Source organism: Lissotriton helveticus, chromosome 8, assembly GCF_964261635.1.
Source record: "Lissotriton helveticus chromosome 8, aLisHel1.1, whole genome shotgun sequence".
Lineage (NCBI taxonomy): Eukaryota > Metazoa > Chordata > Amphibia > Caudata > Salamandridae > Lissotriton > Lissotriton helveticus.
In genome coordinates this window covers 997,017,346-997,031,065 of record NC_136069.1, presented here as the reverse complement: position 1 = coordinate 997,031,065, position 13,720 = coordinate 997,017,346, and the positions used below count along the sequence as shown (strand labels likewise).

The 13,720-nt window shown below is 45.7% G+C and overlaps 1 protein-coding gene across 2 annotated transcripts in view; it reads left to right on the top strand.

Annotated features, from left to right (window-relative positions):
* The window catches only part of PRDX4 (peroxiredoxin 4), a 149,635-nt gene extending 136,170 nt beyond the window's left edge, over window positions 1-13,465 (top strand). Inside the window, exons 7-8 of one of the 2 annotated variants that reach the window (XM_078657842.1) lie at window positions 13,066-13,112; window positions 13,317-13,465. In XM_078657842.1, coding sequence (XP_078513968.1) covers window positions 13,066-13,112; window positions 13,317-13,320 — 51 coding nt within the window. In that variant the 3' untranslated portion in view covers window positions 13,321-13,465. The remainder of the gene's footprint in view (window positions 1-13,065; window positions 13,113-13,316) is intronic. The other variant, XM_078657841.1, reaches the window with a different exon arrangement.
* Window positions 13,466-13,720: the final 255 nt, after the last annotated feature.

The window sequence follows — 13,720 nt, the reverse complement described above, 5'->3', positions numbered from 1 at the left end:
AGAATTTCCGCTTTAGCTTCCGGTGACAAGGATGCTACTTCTTCTTCCATAACGGACACATAGTTTTCAAAATACACTTTCCACTCCCTCCACTCTGCAATGTTTTTATCTACCTCCTCCATGAACGGCTCAGGTGGAGAGAGATTGTACTTTCGACCCCACTCCATGTTGAGTGTGCTGCAATACCTCTTCTCTTCCCCGGAATGTGCCACCTCACCACAAATACTGCACTACAGTGCCAAATGGCACGGAACTGATAAACTCTGACTGGATTCTGAAATAGGAAGGTCTGGTTACGTGTTGCTAAACTCCAAAGGGTGAATATTGATGGCAAATACTAGACTGTTTTGACTGTGTGCTTATTGAACAAGGGCTTGAGGAATGAAAAAGGACGTGACTGTATTTTCTCACTGCAGCGCTATGAGATACTCACAGGGTGCTGGGTACTTCTCACGCTTACCCCCTGCAGACCCCACGTTCCTTAGAGGATTTTCCTAAATTATCGTTGCCCAATCTGAATCCTGGTGCCTTAATAAATCAACCGCCTGTCCTTATGGCGATCGCCTCCACACATTGTCGTAGTCTTTACACTCTCCCCCTTCGCTCCAAACTGCCCCGTCAGGCATTCGACTTTGAATAACACACACACCTTAGAATGGAGCCAATGCACCTTTAACAACTGAGGACTGGTCGGAAGCTGGGTGCCCTGCACGACCCCCGAAATTCAATTCCTACTCCTTGACAGGTTTACCCTGCTGCATATGCACTAGGATATAGAGACAGGGATCCTGCGTCTGAACTCTAATGGGGTGCTACCACTGATGGGTGGTCACTTAATATATCACCTAGCACTCCCTGCTCCACCGAGATATCCTCACACAGTTTCAATGCGTTGCCTCACAGATATCACCAATGACTCAATATGCTGCCTCAGTTAGTTTAGACTCACGGGAACTAGTGTTCACTGCACCCTCTGTTCACTCTGTTCCACTTGGATCTCACTCTGTTCCTCTTGGATCTCCTCACACTGCTTCAATACACCTTTTCAGTTCTATTTTCCGCTGGGCCAGAGGTGTTACACACCCTCACTGATCCTCTCAAATATTTCAAACGGCTCAATCAGTTGCCGCTGTTAAATTTCTCTCACAGGAATTAAGGTTCGCTAAACCCCAATACCTCGGGTGTGTCCTCACACCTATCACACGCTGTCACCAACTCCTTTCACTAATCACTTCACGCTGGATTCCGTTGTACACTCCTCCCAGTGTTTCCACTGCTGACACTCACCCTTCTCTCGTGCGTCGCACGCTCCGCCTCAGATAAATCCGCTTCACAGAAATAGCAATGCGACTATTTCCTTGCTCTGCACCCTTTCTGCTCACACAGCTTCCACGGCTCACCTCTTGGCCTGGTACGAATCCCTCAGGTGCAGACCGGTCTTGATTCCCTGCGCCTTCACCTCTGGGCGGCGGAGTCCTTCGTCTATTTCTCGCTTGCAGAACAGGAACTTCCTGTAGTCAACCTTGCGGTTCCTTAACGCCAGAGCACTGTTCCATTCTCTCCCGATTGTATACCGCCCCTCCCTCCGTGAAAGGCAAGCACCACTCAATGCCGTATCTAAACTTTTACAAAGGAGATTTATTCTGCTGACAGTTTTTTTTTTTCTTGAGCATAAAAAGATTCTCTGCTCAGCCTCGGCTCCCGGACGATCCGGTCTGGGTAGGGCCTGCCCCCTTTAATCACCGGGACGGCTAGGTAAGAGGGCGCTGCTTCAGTCGAATTCCGTTTTCGACCCCTCAGACATCGCAGGCAAGGTATGCCTGCACAGCGCTGCCCCCAGCAGTCACGCTCCCAACCAACAGCAAACGAGCCTCCTCACTTGCTCCCCTCCAGAGTCAGCTTTCACTGTTGTGGGAAATCAGTGTTTCGCTGCCTGACCATTCCTTCACCGTCACTTCACTACCAGCTGTCCCGACTCTTCTTGCGCTGGTTCCCGCTATGCTGCTTAATCCTCCACGGAACGCTCCCAGGGAGCTCTGGTTACCAGATCCACAGACGTATGTCAGACCGCAATTGAGGAAGGAACGTTCCTCTGCTCCACACGGCACCCTCTCACATTCACCAAGGCTTCACACCCGACTTCCTTTTCTTTACTTAGTCGAGAAATTTCACGTCCCCCCACGGGAACACCTCGATGACACAGCCTGGGTTACCGGTTTGCTCCACACGGTACCCTCTCGCCTTCACCGAGGCTTCACACCCGACTTCCTTTTCCTTACTCAGTCGAGAAATTTCACGTCCCCCCACGGGAACACCTCGATGACACAGCCTGGGTTACCGGTTTGTCCGTTGTCCTGTGATCCGCTAATCAACTGGTGAGTACTTCATCTATGTTCAAAATTCCGCACAAGCATCAACTTTTCCAGGGAGGAAAGCACCCAGCCGACCCTGGCTCAGCTCCTCGTCCTCGTCGCCAAGAAATGTAGTAAAGAACCACTACATTTAAGGGTTTCCAAGTACAACTTTATTCTGTCATAGGTAACAGGTGCTTCCAGCTTGGCGGCAGCAGCTCATCTCAACATTCTAACCCACACTCCAGGATGTGGGGTGGTTCATACCAAGAGGCCGGGGAGGAGAGGGGTGGACGGGGAGAGAGAGAAGGAAAGAAAGATTACAACACTTAGCTAGGTATTTTATTATTTGAGAACATGAAGGTGTCTGTAAAAGTTATTTTATAAGTCCATAAACCCGCCTGCGATCCAATGACACCCAGTCCAATGATTGTTTTGGTCTTTGATTATTTGAGCTATAGCTAGTTGCTGCATTGTGCCTGCAGAACGCTCTGCCAAGGCTACCGAAACTCTATTCTCTGTCCTTCATAGCAGACTGACCTCTAGACCATGTGGCCCTTGCATAGCTATACGAGTTAAATTAAAGTATAGACTGTGAAGAGCTGTACAACACTACACAATAGAAAGGGAAAAATATATGAATACAATTATTCCTTTATATTTAAGACCCAGACGAAGATTGTCCCTCTCTGAACAGTAGTGTGAGAAGGAAATACTTTCAAGAACACAATGCAAGGCTACTTAAATACCTAAACACCTTTCACCTGTAGATAACCACAAACTGCCCATGATATTGTTTTTCTTTTCTTTTTTTTAATCAATGGTTAACCGTTCTCTCAAATCCTCTTGTATGCCAAAATGTTTGCTTACCATGTTTCTGCACTCTGGAATTGGTGCTCATACTCTTTCTTGCCTTAAGACACTCAGTACTGCATTCTCTTGTTCCTTCAGAATCCAAGAATGTCATTCTGTATAAATCTGCCATGTGTCGTCCATGTGGAATGGTATAAATTGTGCCCGCTTCAGACACCATGCATTTATCATACTTGCCATACACCCTGCACAGGCTGCTCATCTGCTCCTGAATACTCTTTAGATTAGAGTGCGGTATGCTCGATTACACCAACCGGGCATTCTGCCTCCGATCAATCAGTGCTTCCATATTAGCCTCCAAAGTCCCTTTGCAAGCACATAAAATGTGAACAAACTTGCTTCTTTCAGTAAAAGACTAAACACCACCTCTTCCTAAAGGCCTTCAGTCCCATCCTATTCTTCTAGAACCACTACCTACTATATCTCCAGCCTTTTGCCTCCACAAATTGTGTACTACCTGGTATGTACGTTTTGCTTGCACCTTCTGCATCCACTACCTAAGTGTAATGAATGTCACATACTCAGATGCACTTCCCCTTCTGTAAAACCTTGTACCACCTAATAATCACCTGGTTACAGCATTGTTTTAAAATAAAATGCAGTATATGGATTCTTAGGATGTTTACTGTCCATTTTTACAGAGAAGTCAAAGTAAGAGTCTTATCTAAAGAAGAGATATGAAAAGTCCCTACTCAAGTGGTTGCTGTTTGTCGGTGGTCTCCAGTAAGGGAGTGTGACAATGGGATTTTTGTGATCCCTGCTTTAATTAGAATCGCTCCTCCCCACTCAAACATTCATAGCTGGGAAATAAAGATTTAAGTAGTAAAAAGCAATTGTGCAGTTCTCATCTTCATCTGAATTGTGAACTTCTATCTGTGGAACTAATTTTGACAGGTTGTTGACAGAGCTTCCTACATCATACGTGGCCGAATTCTTGCTGCATTATTGTATGGTCTGTCGCATTGCCTACCCTATTAATCTTTTGCCTTCTCAAAGCAAGGTGACCGGTTTTTACCCATGGTAGAGGGTATGCTTCCTACCTCTTAGATACCGAAAAGGAATTAAGAATGACCATTGAGTTTGTGTCCCTCTAGAGCAGACACATTTTGGGAACAATGTGCAATGGATTAACCTGCTTTATACTCCAATCATCTTCCATTGAATACCGAAAAATCTCTATAATAGAGAAGAGTAGCTATGACTAGATTTTTATTTCTAACATTCCAGTAACTCTACTCTGAAAGTCCTTCACTTGACTCAAGAGGACTGTCTTAGTTGATGTGTAAGGGGCCGAAGAAAGGGTCCCTCGCCCAACTGGCACTGCCTTTAATGGAGCTGTGTTAGGGTGCCAGATTTCAAATGTTATTTGGCAGTGCAATTTTAATGGTTGGGAGATTGATGGTGGAGGTCAAATCTGCAGAAACCTTTTTCTCTGAAAAAGTGCTAGGACACACCGGGACAGTCCTAGCAATAGTCATAGAAATACTGGGGGAGGATCCCTTAAAGTCTGATGACACCAAACTGATGGACATAGTGCAGTGTTGCTGGTTTAGAAATGCCCAGTGAAGAATTATTGAAGCTCCATATGCTCCCTGCGTACCACTGGCATGCCCCTGGGTTTGACATCAATGGGTGGGTAGCAGCCAAGGATAGTGGATTGGAGTGGGTACCACCAGAATAAGTGACCTGTTGAGGGAGGGTGACTGGCACCACGGAGTAAATCTGACATACAATATATCTGTACAGTTTTATCACCCATGGCACAGTAGTGTACACAATAAGATAGATGTGTCCCTGAGATGGATGAACCTCCTACTGAAAAGGTTCTAGGACTAATGCTTAGTCTGAGCATGGGACTCGCAGCTATAATCCAATGCCTCCTTTACCAAGCAGCTATAATGGTAGTTTAGCCAAACGGAGTCCTTTCTCAAGCTTCAGAGAAGGGATACTAGGTTGCAATCATAAAAGGTACTCCTGCATCTTGAAATTCCTGTGTTCAGTTAGCGGAAACCTCTCCTCTGCACAATAAGAAATTCAGTGCACCTCAGACCAGTGCTGTAGTGGGAAGACTTAGCCCATTTGTAGTTAAACCAAAACCTATTCCAAATTATGCAAACCTGGCGGTTATCATGGCATTTAGCATAAAAGCAGATGTCTCCTTATAAAGGTACCCATTCGTCCATACTTTCCTTTCTGCTAAAAACCTTCCAACAAAGGTCTGTTACTCCAACTAGCAAGTGGTTCCACTGGCAAAGTGAACATCTATGTGGACAAACTACTCCCTAAAGTCTAATTTGTCATCCAGAATTGTCAGTCTCTGCATAGCGAATACCTTCTACGATCATCTTGAAAATGATGGAATGAGGGACTTTGACTGGAAAATCAGAGCAGTATACATTCTGATGGATACATCCACCGGTGGATTCGTCACTTTTTTGAATTACCCCTGCGCCAGCATCCCATGGAAATTCTTTTCTTAACTCTCCCATGCCGATGAGTTTGTCACAATAGCACGGCTCCATATTGACGTCATCGAAGCCATAAGAAGACCTAGTCTGCATGCTGATGTTGGTTCCCTTTTTTCCGGGCCATCGACTCATAAGTGGTTTCTGGGACTCTCCGTTTTACATGTGATCACATTGTGTCCGAGGCATGTAGAGCTGTAGATCGCATACTTTTGCATAGATCACCATCTGGTGTTGGGCTCGGACGTTTGCACTTTGTTTTTGTCTTGGAAGAAGTCTTTGTAGTCATGAGGTAGGTGGCTCCTCCTTAGGACGATAGTGCGCATGGGCATCCACTCCATCTCCAGATTATTTTTTGCCGCAATTGGCTTCGGATGTGATTTGCTGCGGTTCGGTGTCTGTTTCGAACCCCCTTTGAAGGGCAATCCCTCTCCACTCGACAGCATTGTCTCAATCCCGTTTCCCATTCGACGTGCATCTTTAAAACTAACTCCTCTATCTTTGATGTGGGACATTGGGCCTATCCGCACAGACCAAGCCAGCAGTAAATGGAAAGGACTCCTTTCAAAAAATGCCGCAGGTGTGGTGCTAAGTTCACACACGGACTTGCATGAGGTTTGTTATCTCTGCCTCTCCCCGGACCATGAAGACCAGAACTGCGAGGCCTGTGAATCATTCAGGTCGAAGAAAACCAGGTGTGATAGTTGGGCTCGACGTCACGAAATGTCTCACGGAAGCAGCTCGATTCCGGTCATCTTCGGAGCAGAGTCCAATGTCCAGCCGGAGCAACAAGGTGATGAAGAAGACCTCTCCATCTCTGAGGCTAGCGACTCTGACGAGGAGACGGTGACCCCAGCTCAGCGGTCCGTGAGTACAGAAACCCCTCTCCCAAAAACCAAACCCAAGGCTCCAGCAACATTTCTCAACTCCCCGCCCTCGGGCCCGGCTATGAAACTTAAAGATAAGCCTTCCGGCTCTGGCTCAAGCCAGCCCCATTCTGGTGCCGAAAAGTCACCTTCGGCACCGAAGCACAAAACCAAAGATGTGCCACGCCTTTCTTAGTCGGCAGCGAAGACCGCCTCGATGTCGAAGCCCTCTGCATCGAAACACACGAAGGACAAACATTTGGAGCCGTAAACTCCTTCGGAGCCAAAAAGTCTGAGCCACAAACTCCTATACCAAAACCTAAGGAGTCCAAGACCCAGCAGAAAGCCTCAGTCTGTCTAAAGAACATTCTGACCCTAAATCTTCGGCAACGAAAAAGTACATTCTACCCACAGTCTGTACCAGATTTTTCGGATCAAAACAAAAAAACTCTTTATATTGACTCAAAACTGTAAAGTTGTCGCCAGACCTCCTAAAAAGAAAACTGGACTCTTAGAGCAATATGAAATACCCAGGAAATGAGCACCAACACGTCTCCTCCACCAGATCCAAATGTCTTAATTTCTCCAGCACACTCCCCACAAGATAATTTTTCACCTCAACCACAAGATGATGAGGATGATTATACCGATGGGGGTGGGAATGGAGATCCAGATAGGGATGATGATGATGATGATGATGCACATACCATCCATCACAACGTAGACCCTTGGAATGACTAGCACAGATCCCGACTCACATAATGACCCGGACCTCTATCCATCTAGGCAATCGCCACCATATGACAATATTGGTTTTGCGCAACTAATTAATAGGGTTGCTCAATACCACGGGGTACAATTACATTCTGATTCCTTAGAGGAAGACTTTTTACTCAACCTTTGCACCTGCACAAAAGTCCACGCACACCCTACCAATGTTAAAAGGCATGCTAAAACATGCACCAGAAGTTTTTAAGGACCCTGTCGGAGCCAGGATGCTCAACACCAGGGTGGACAAAAAATATAATGCACCTCCCAGTGAGCCAATTTACATTAAAGGTCAGGTCCTTTTGGATTCCCTTGTGCCAAATGCACGCTAGAGGGCAAACTCTGAGTGCAGGCGACACCCCTCCTGATAAGGAATCCAACTGATAGACGCATCTTGAAAACGCATTGTGTCACAGGCTGCAAATCATTGGCGGATTGCCAATGCCCAAGCTTTGTTGGCCAGGTATGACAGAGCTCATTATGATAAGCTTTAAAAGCTCATGCAACACCTTCCTGACCAATATAAAGAAAAAGGTAACAACCTTATACAGGAGGGGAAATTAATAACGAACACCTCCAATTAAATGTGCGCTCAATGCGGTTCATACCGCATCTCGTGCCATTAACACTAGCGTTGTGCTACCCTGGCACGCCTGGCTCCAAATCTCCGGAATTAAGCAGGAAGTGCAATCTGCTATTCTTAACCAGCCCTTTGATCTAGAGCATCTTTTCAAACCCAGTTGACACATCTTTAGAAAAGATGAAAAAAGATACTGACACTGCTAAGTCCATGGGGACCTTGCAATTACCTTCCCCTAGAGGTTCTTTTCACCGCTCCGTCTACAGGGCTGGCTCCAAAACCATTGGCTCAGAACATCACTCTTCTTCCTATAAGAGCTCCACTCAAACGTCCTCCAGAGGATACTTTTGCAGAGGCTACAGAGGCAACAACGGTAAGGGAAGAGGTCGCGGTGACAATACTCGCTACTCCCCTACCTCCAATCAGGAACTTTCCTTCAACCCACCCCCCCCATCCCGATTATTCCCCCCCCCCGATTATCCCACTCCTGTCGAGGGACGTCTCTCACAGTTCCTACCGGTCTGGAATTCAATCGCAACAGACCAGTACGTAAGACCAATTATCCAGTATTGTTATTACCTGGAACTCACCTCTACTCCCCCAAGTATACCTCCCAGACAACGTCCAATGTCCTTGGAACATCTGACACTTCTCAAACAAGAGGTTGTCTCTCTATTACAAAAACATGCAATAGAACAAGTCCCCTTGCCTCATCAAGGCACATGGGTTTACTCCCTCTATTTTCTAATTCCAAAAAAGGACGGCTCTCAGGCCAATATTGGATCTCTACATTAAGACGGAACAATTCCACATGGTCACTCTCCAACAGGTTCTCCCACTGCTTCAACAGGACTACTTTCTCTCCACTCTGGATTTAAAGGACGCCTATTTTCATATTCCCATTCACCCTGCTCACAGGAAATATCTCCGGTTCGTGGTAGATGGTCAACACTACCAATTCAAAGTCCTCCCCTTCTGGGTGACTACAGCACCCAGAGTCTTCACCAAGTGCCTCGCAGTAGTTGTGGCTCAGTTACGAAGACAACATATTCATGTCTTCCCTTATCTGGATGACTGGCTCATAAAAGCCAAGTCACACAGCAGCTGTATGCAACACACACCCAAAACAATCCAACTGCTTCATGACTTGGGATTCACGATGAACCTCTCCAAATCCCACCTCCAATCGTCCAGAATACAACAATATCCAGGGGCTACAATAAACACCTCAAAATCTCTAGCATACCCCGACCCAGCACCATGCAAGCTCTAATAGCAAAATTTCATCCTCAACACTCACTACCAGCTAAGGTGTTCCTGCAGCTAATTGGGATGATGTTCTCTTGCATTATCATCATCCCTTATGCAAGGCTCCAAATGTGTCCCTTACAGGAGTGTTTCACAGGTCTGTGGAACCAGGTTCAAGGTCAGCTAACAGTTCTGGTGTTGGACTGCCGTACCGATCGCTCTCTGCTGTGGTGGAACAACCAAAACCTTTCCAAAGTGACGCCGTTCCTCGACCCGGTTCCTCAGATAGTGCTAACAGCAGACGCCTCGCACACCGGCTTGGGGGCTCATCTTCAAAACCATACTATTCAGGGCATGTGGACCCCTCAGCAAAAACCGTTCCACTTAAATTACCTGGAATTGTTGGCAATCTTCCTAGCACTAAAATCTTTTCAACGCCACCTAGTAGGCAAAGCTGTCCTGGTCCGTACAGACATGACAGCAATGTATTACATACAAAAACAGGGGAGGACATGCTCTCTGCAGCTTTCACACCTAGCTCAAAGCATATGGAGATGGGCCATTCCGCAAAACATATATCTCCATGCAGAACACCTCCCAGGAGTACACAATCAGATTGCAGATCTGCTCAGTCATGAAACACAGCAGATCCACGAATGGGAACTTCATCCTCAAGTTCTCCTTCCATTCTTTCAGATGTGGGGCCACCTAGAAATAGACCTGTTTGCCACACACCAACGCAAAATGCCCAAGCTTCGCATCCAGGTATCCACACCCATTGTCCCATTGTGGATGAACTGGTCAGGCAAATTTGCTTACGTTTTTCCACCTCTCCCGCTCATTCTGCTAGTGGTTTGGAAGCTCAAACAGCATTCCCTCACCAGGATCCTGATTGCTCCAACATGGGCTAGACAGCCATGGTTCACAACCCTCTTGGAACTATTCGTAGTTCCTCATCAAAAGCTATGCCTCTCACGCAAGCTTCTCACTCAGAATCATGGAGAGATCAGGCTTCCAGATTCCAGTCAACTCAACCTTGCGATCTGGCACCTGAAATCTTAGAGTTTGGCTACCTCAATCTCCCGCCAGACAGCATGAACATCATTAAAGAGACTAGACGTCCTACCACCAGAGTTTGCTATGCCGCAAAGTGGAAAAGATTTGTAATTTACTGTACAAATAACAATCAATCCACTGGATGCTTCCATTCAAAACCTAATCTGTTACCTTTTGCTTCTACAACAATATAACATAGCTTATACATCCATTCGACTACATCTCGCTGCAATAGCAGCCTGTCTCCAAAACAGACACCACTTGTCTTTGGTTAGGGTACCAGCTATCAAAGCATTTATGGAAGGACTTAAAAGAATGATTCCACCCTCTCTAGTATGGAACTTAAATATTGTCCTTACCAGACTTATGGGTCCCCCCTTTGAACCTCTGCATAAATGCGAACTACAGTTCCTCATCTGGAAAGTAGCTTTACTAGTTGCTATCACCTCTCTTAGAAGAGTTAGTGAACTCCAGGCATTAATCATAGAAGAACCAATTCTGCAAATCCATCACTAAAAAGTGGTTCTTAGGACTAACCCAAAATTTCTTCCTGAAGCTTTCTGCTTTTCACCTTAACCAGTCTGTAGAACTCCCATTGTTTTTCCCTCTACCAGACTCCGTAGCAGAACAAGCTCTTCACACGCTAGACTTACAAAGAGCTATACTTTACTACATTGAAAAAACTAAATCCTTTAGAAAGACTAAACAACTATTTGTGGCTTTCTCACCACCTCATAAAGGCAGTCATATCTAAAAAACGGGGATTGCAAGGTGGATTGTTAAATGCATCCAAATATGCTATGTTAAAGCCAAACGCATGTTAACCATTCCTCCTAGAACTAACTCCACACGTAAACTAGGGGCATCTTTGGCATTCTTAGGGAACATTCCCCTAGATGAAATCTGCAAAGCAGCAACTTGGTCTACACCACACAGGTTCACAAAACTCTATTTTGTAGACGTGCAAGCAAAACAAGCTAATGTGGGCCAGGCTGTATTAAAACACTTTCAAACCACTGCAACAGATACAGCAGTTATCCTCTTAGCGGTGGCTACCTGTTTGTCTATGCACAAGTATACAATCTACAGCTCATGTGCCTAGAACGGAAAATGCTACTTGCCAGTATGCATCTGTTCTTGGCATGTAGAGCTGTAGATTAGTATACGCTTACCCGCCTCCCCGGATACCTCCATCTGTTCCAGTACTATCTTACTTGGATACATTATACATTGACATCCTTCTCTATTTCTTACTAACTCAATCATAACCCTCCATTGCAAAACACTCTGGAGATGGAGTCGATGCCCATGTGCACTATCGTCCTAAGGAGGAGTCCCCTACCTCGTGACTATAAAGACTCATTCCAACGCAAAAACAAAGTGCAAAGCTCAACACCAGATGGCGATCTATGCACAAGTATACAAATCTACAGCTCTACATGCCAAGAACAGATGCATACTGGTAAGTAGCATTTTCCTTCTACTGTCTACTTCTTGTTGCAGTGAGAATGGCTATTTCGAAGAAGTCTGGTTTCAAGCCCTGCAGGCAGTGTGGGGGCCAAATGTCCATGGATCCCCACAACAACTGTCTGTCTTTCTTCGGACCACGGCATAGGGTGTTGGTGCTGTCGGAAGATGATCCCGAAGGTGCTGAAGGAACGTGAGGCGAAGCTCTTCAGGGCACGGATGAAAAAAGACGAGTGCTCGCAAGAGATCATAGTAGTCAACCTCACCTACTTCGAAGTTGGCGAGAAGCATAAGAAAAAGAGAAGACATGGGTCTCAACGTCTATCTTCGAAGGACAGGGCTTCGAGGTCTGCTTCCCCGGTACAGCAGCGTCGTGACAAGGATACCATCTCGCCGTCACCAACTCCTTCTCCGCAGGCGACTCCGGCCCACTCTGGCATCTAGGGATTCACCGGCGCCCAGTGATTCTCTGGCACTCAAGGAGTCTTCTCCTGCGGCTTGGCCTGTACAGACTCCGATGTCTCCGGCGCCGCAGCTTCAGCCCTCCATAAAGCCTCGGATGGATCCAGACCAGGGGCCTTCAGATCCTTCTCCTTTTCCAAGACCAGGAGCAGATCCGTCTCATTTCCTAAATGCGATGTTTGACAAGGCATCTTTCCCTACCGGTGCGCCGTCTGGCTCAGTGGGTCCGCTTGCCTTTAATTTGGGCATCCCCCAGTAGTATGCCCAGGCACCTTTCATGCCAACTGCTCTTTCATGGCAGTTTCTGGCACCAAGGTTTTCGACTCCGATACCTCAATCTCTGGCGCCGTCTGGTGTTGGCCTACGTCTTCCCGGATTCGAGCGGCGCTGATGCCCACTTCAGACGGTCCTCCTTTGGCACCGTTGCCACCGCAGATCCCGAAGCGGCATTCTAGGAGGGAAGCGCAAAGACCGCTGTAAGAGGAGTACCAGCAAGAACATGAGGAAAAGCCGACATGGTAGACTTGTGGCTCTGATGGCACCATACGGAGTAGCAAGCAAAGCTGTGCTATTGTGACTTCCTCATTGACATGGGAGATCTAAAAAAAAAAAAAAAGAACTTCTGTGGAATGCTGGCACTGGGGTAATTCAAAAAGTGAGGAATCCGCCGGCAGATACTCGATCCACCAGAAAAACACTTACCAAAGGTAAGTCATTTGTTCTTTTGGAAGGAAAAAGCTTAGTAAACCAGCTTAACCCATTTGAAGACCAGATGATATGAATGACCAAAGATAAAGGCGAATTTTCGATTTGTGATTTAATTTGCTGCTTTGAAGAGTCTGTAGTATTTGTCTCTATTACAAAATGTTGCTAGTAGCTAGCAATGTATATTATCTGAATTATGCCTGCTAAATATTTGGTTCAATTAGATCAATCCAGATGATGCCATGAAAGCCTGGTGGCCAAGGGAAGAGCTGTAAGTACATAGTGGTACATGGTTACACCTTTTAATTCAGATACATTTTACTTTCATTGGGTTTATTTCTGGGGCACACAAGTGGTGCTTGCAAATGGTAGTCCTAAAACATTTATTTGTTCTTATCAAATCCTCTTAGATAATATCTAGAAGTAAGACATTTGAGTTGCAATTGTCTAAAAACGTTTTCTTTTTTTCTTGCAGATAATCCCAGATCCAGCAGGAAAACTTAAATATTTTGATAAGCAAAATTGAATACTACATCGTTGAACAGAGCAGGCACTACTTATCATTGCTCACTTGTACAAATGGATCTGGTGTCACCAATTAAAGTTCTAGTACTTTTCTGTAAACTTTTTTTAGTTGTCTGTTTTGTTAGTATTCAAAATTGTCTATTGCATGTAAAATATTTAAGCTGCTGTAGCTGCTTTGCTTACCTTTTGAGAAGGTTAGTTGGAACCGGGTCAGCAAATTGTAATCTACTAAGACCATCTCATAAAACAGAAAATCTTAAACAGCCATTTACTCTGCAATATGATCAAAGCGCATGGATTTGTTGTTTAAAAAGAAAAAAAACAATTCTCTTGACACACTTTTTGAGTCTATTA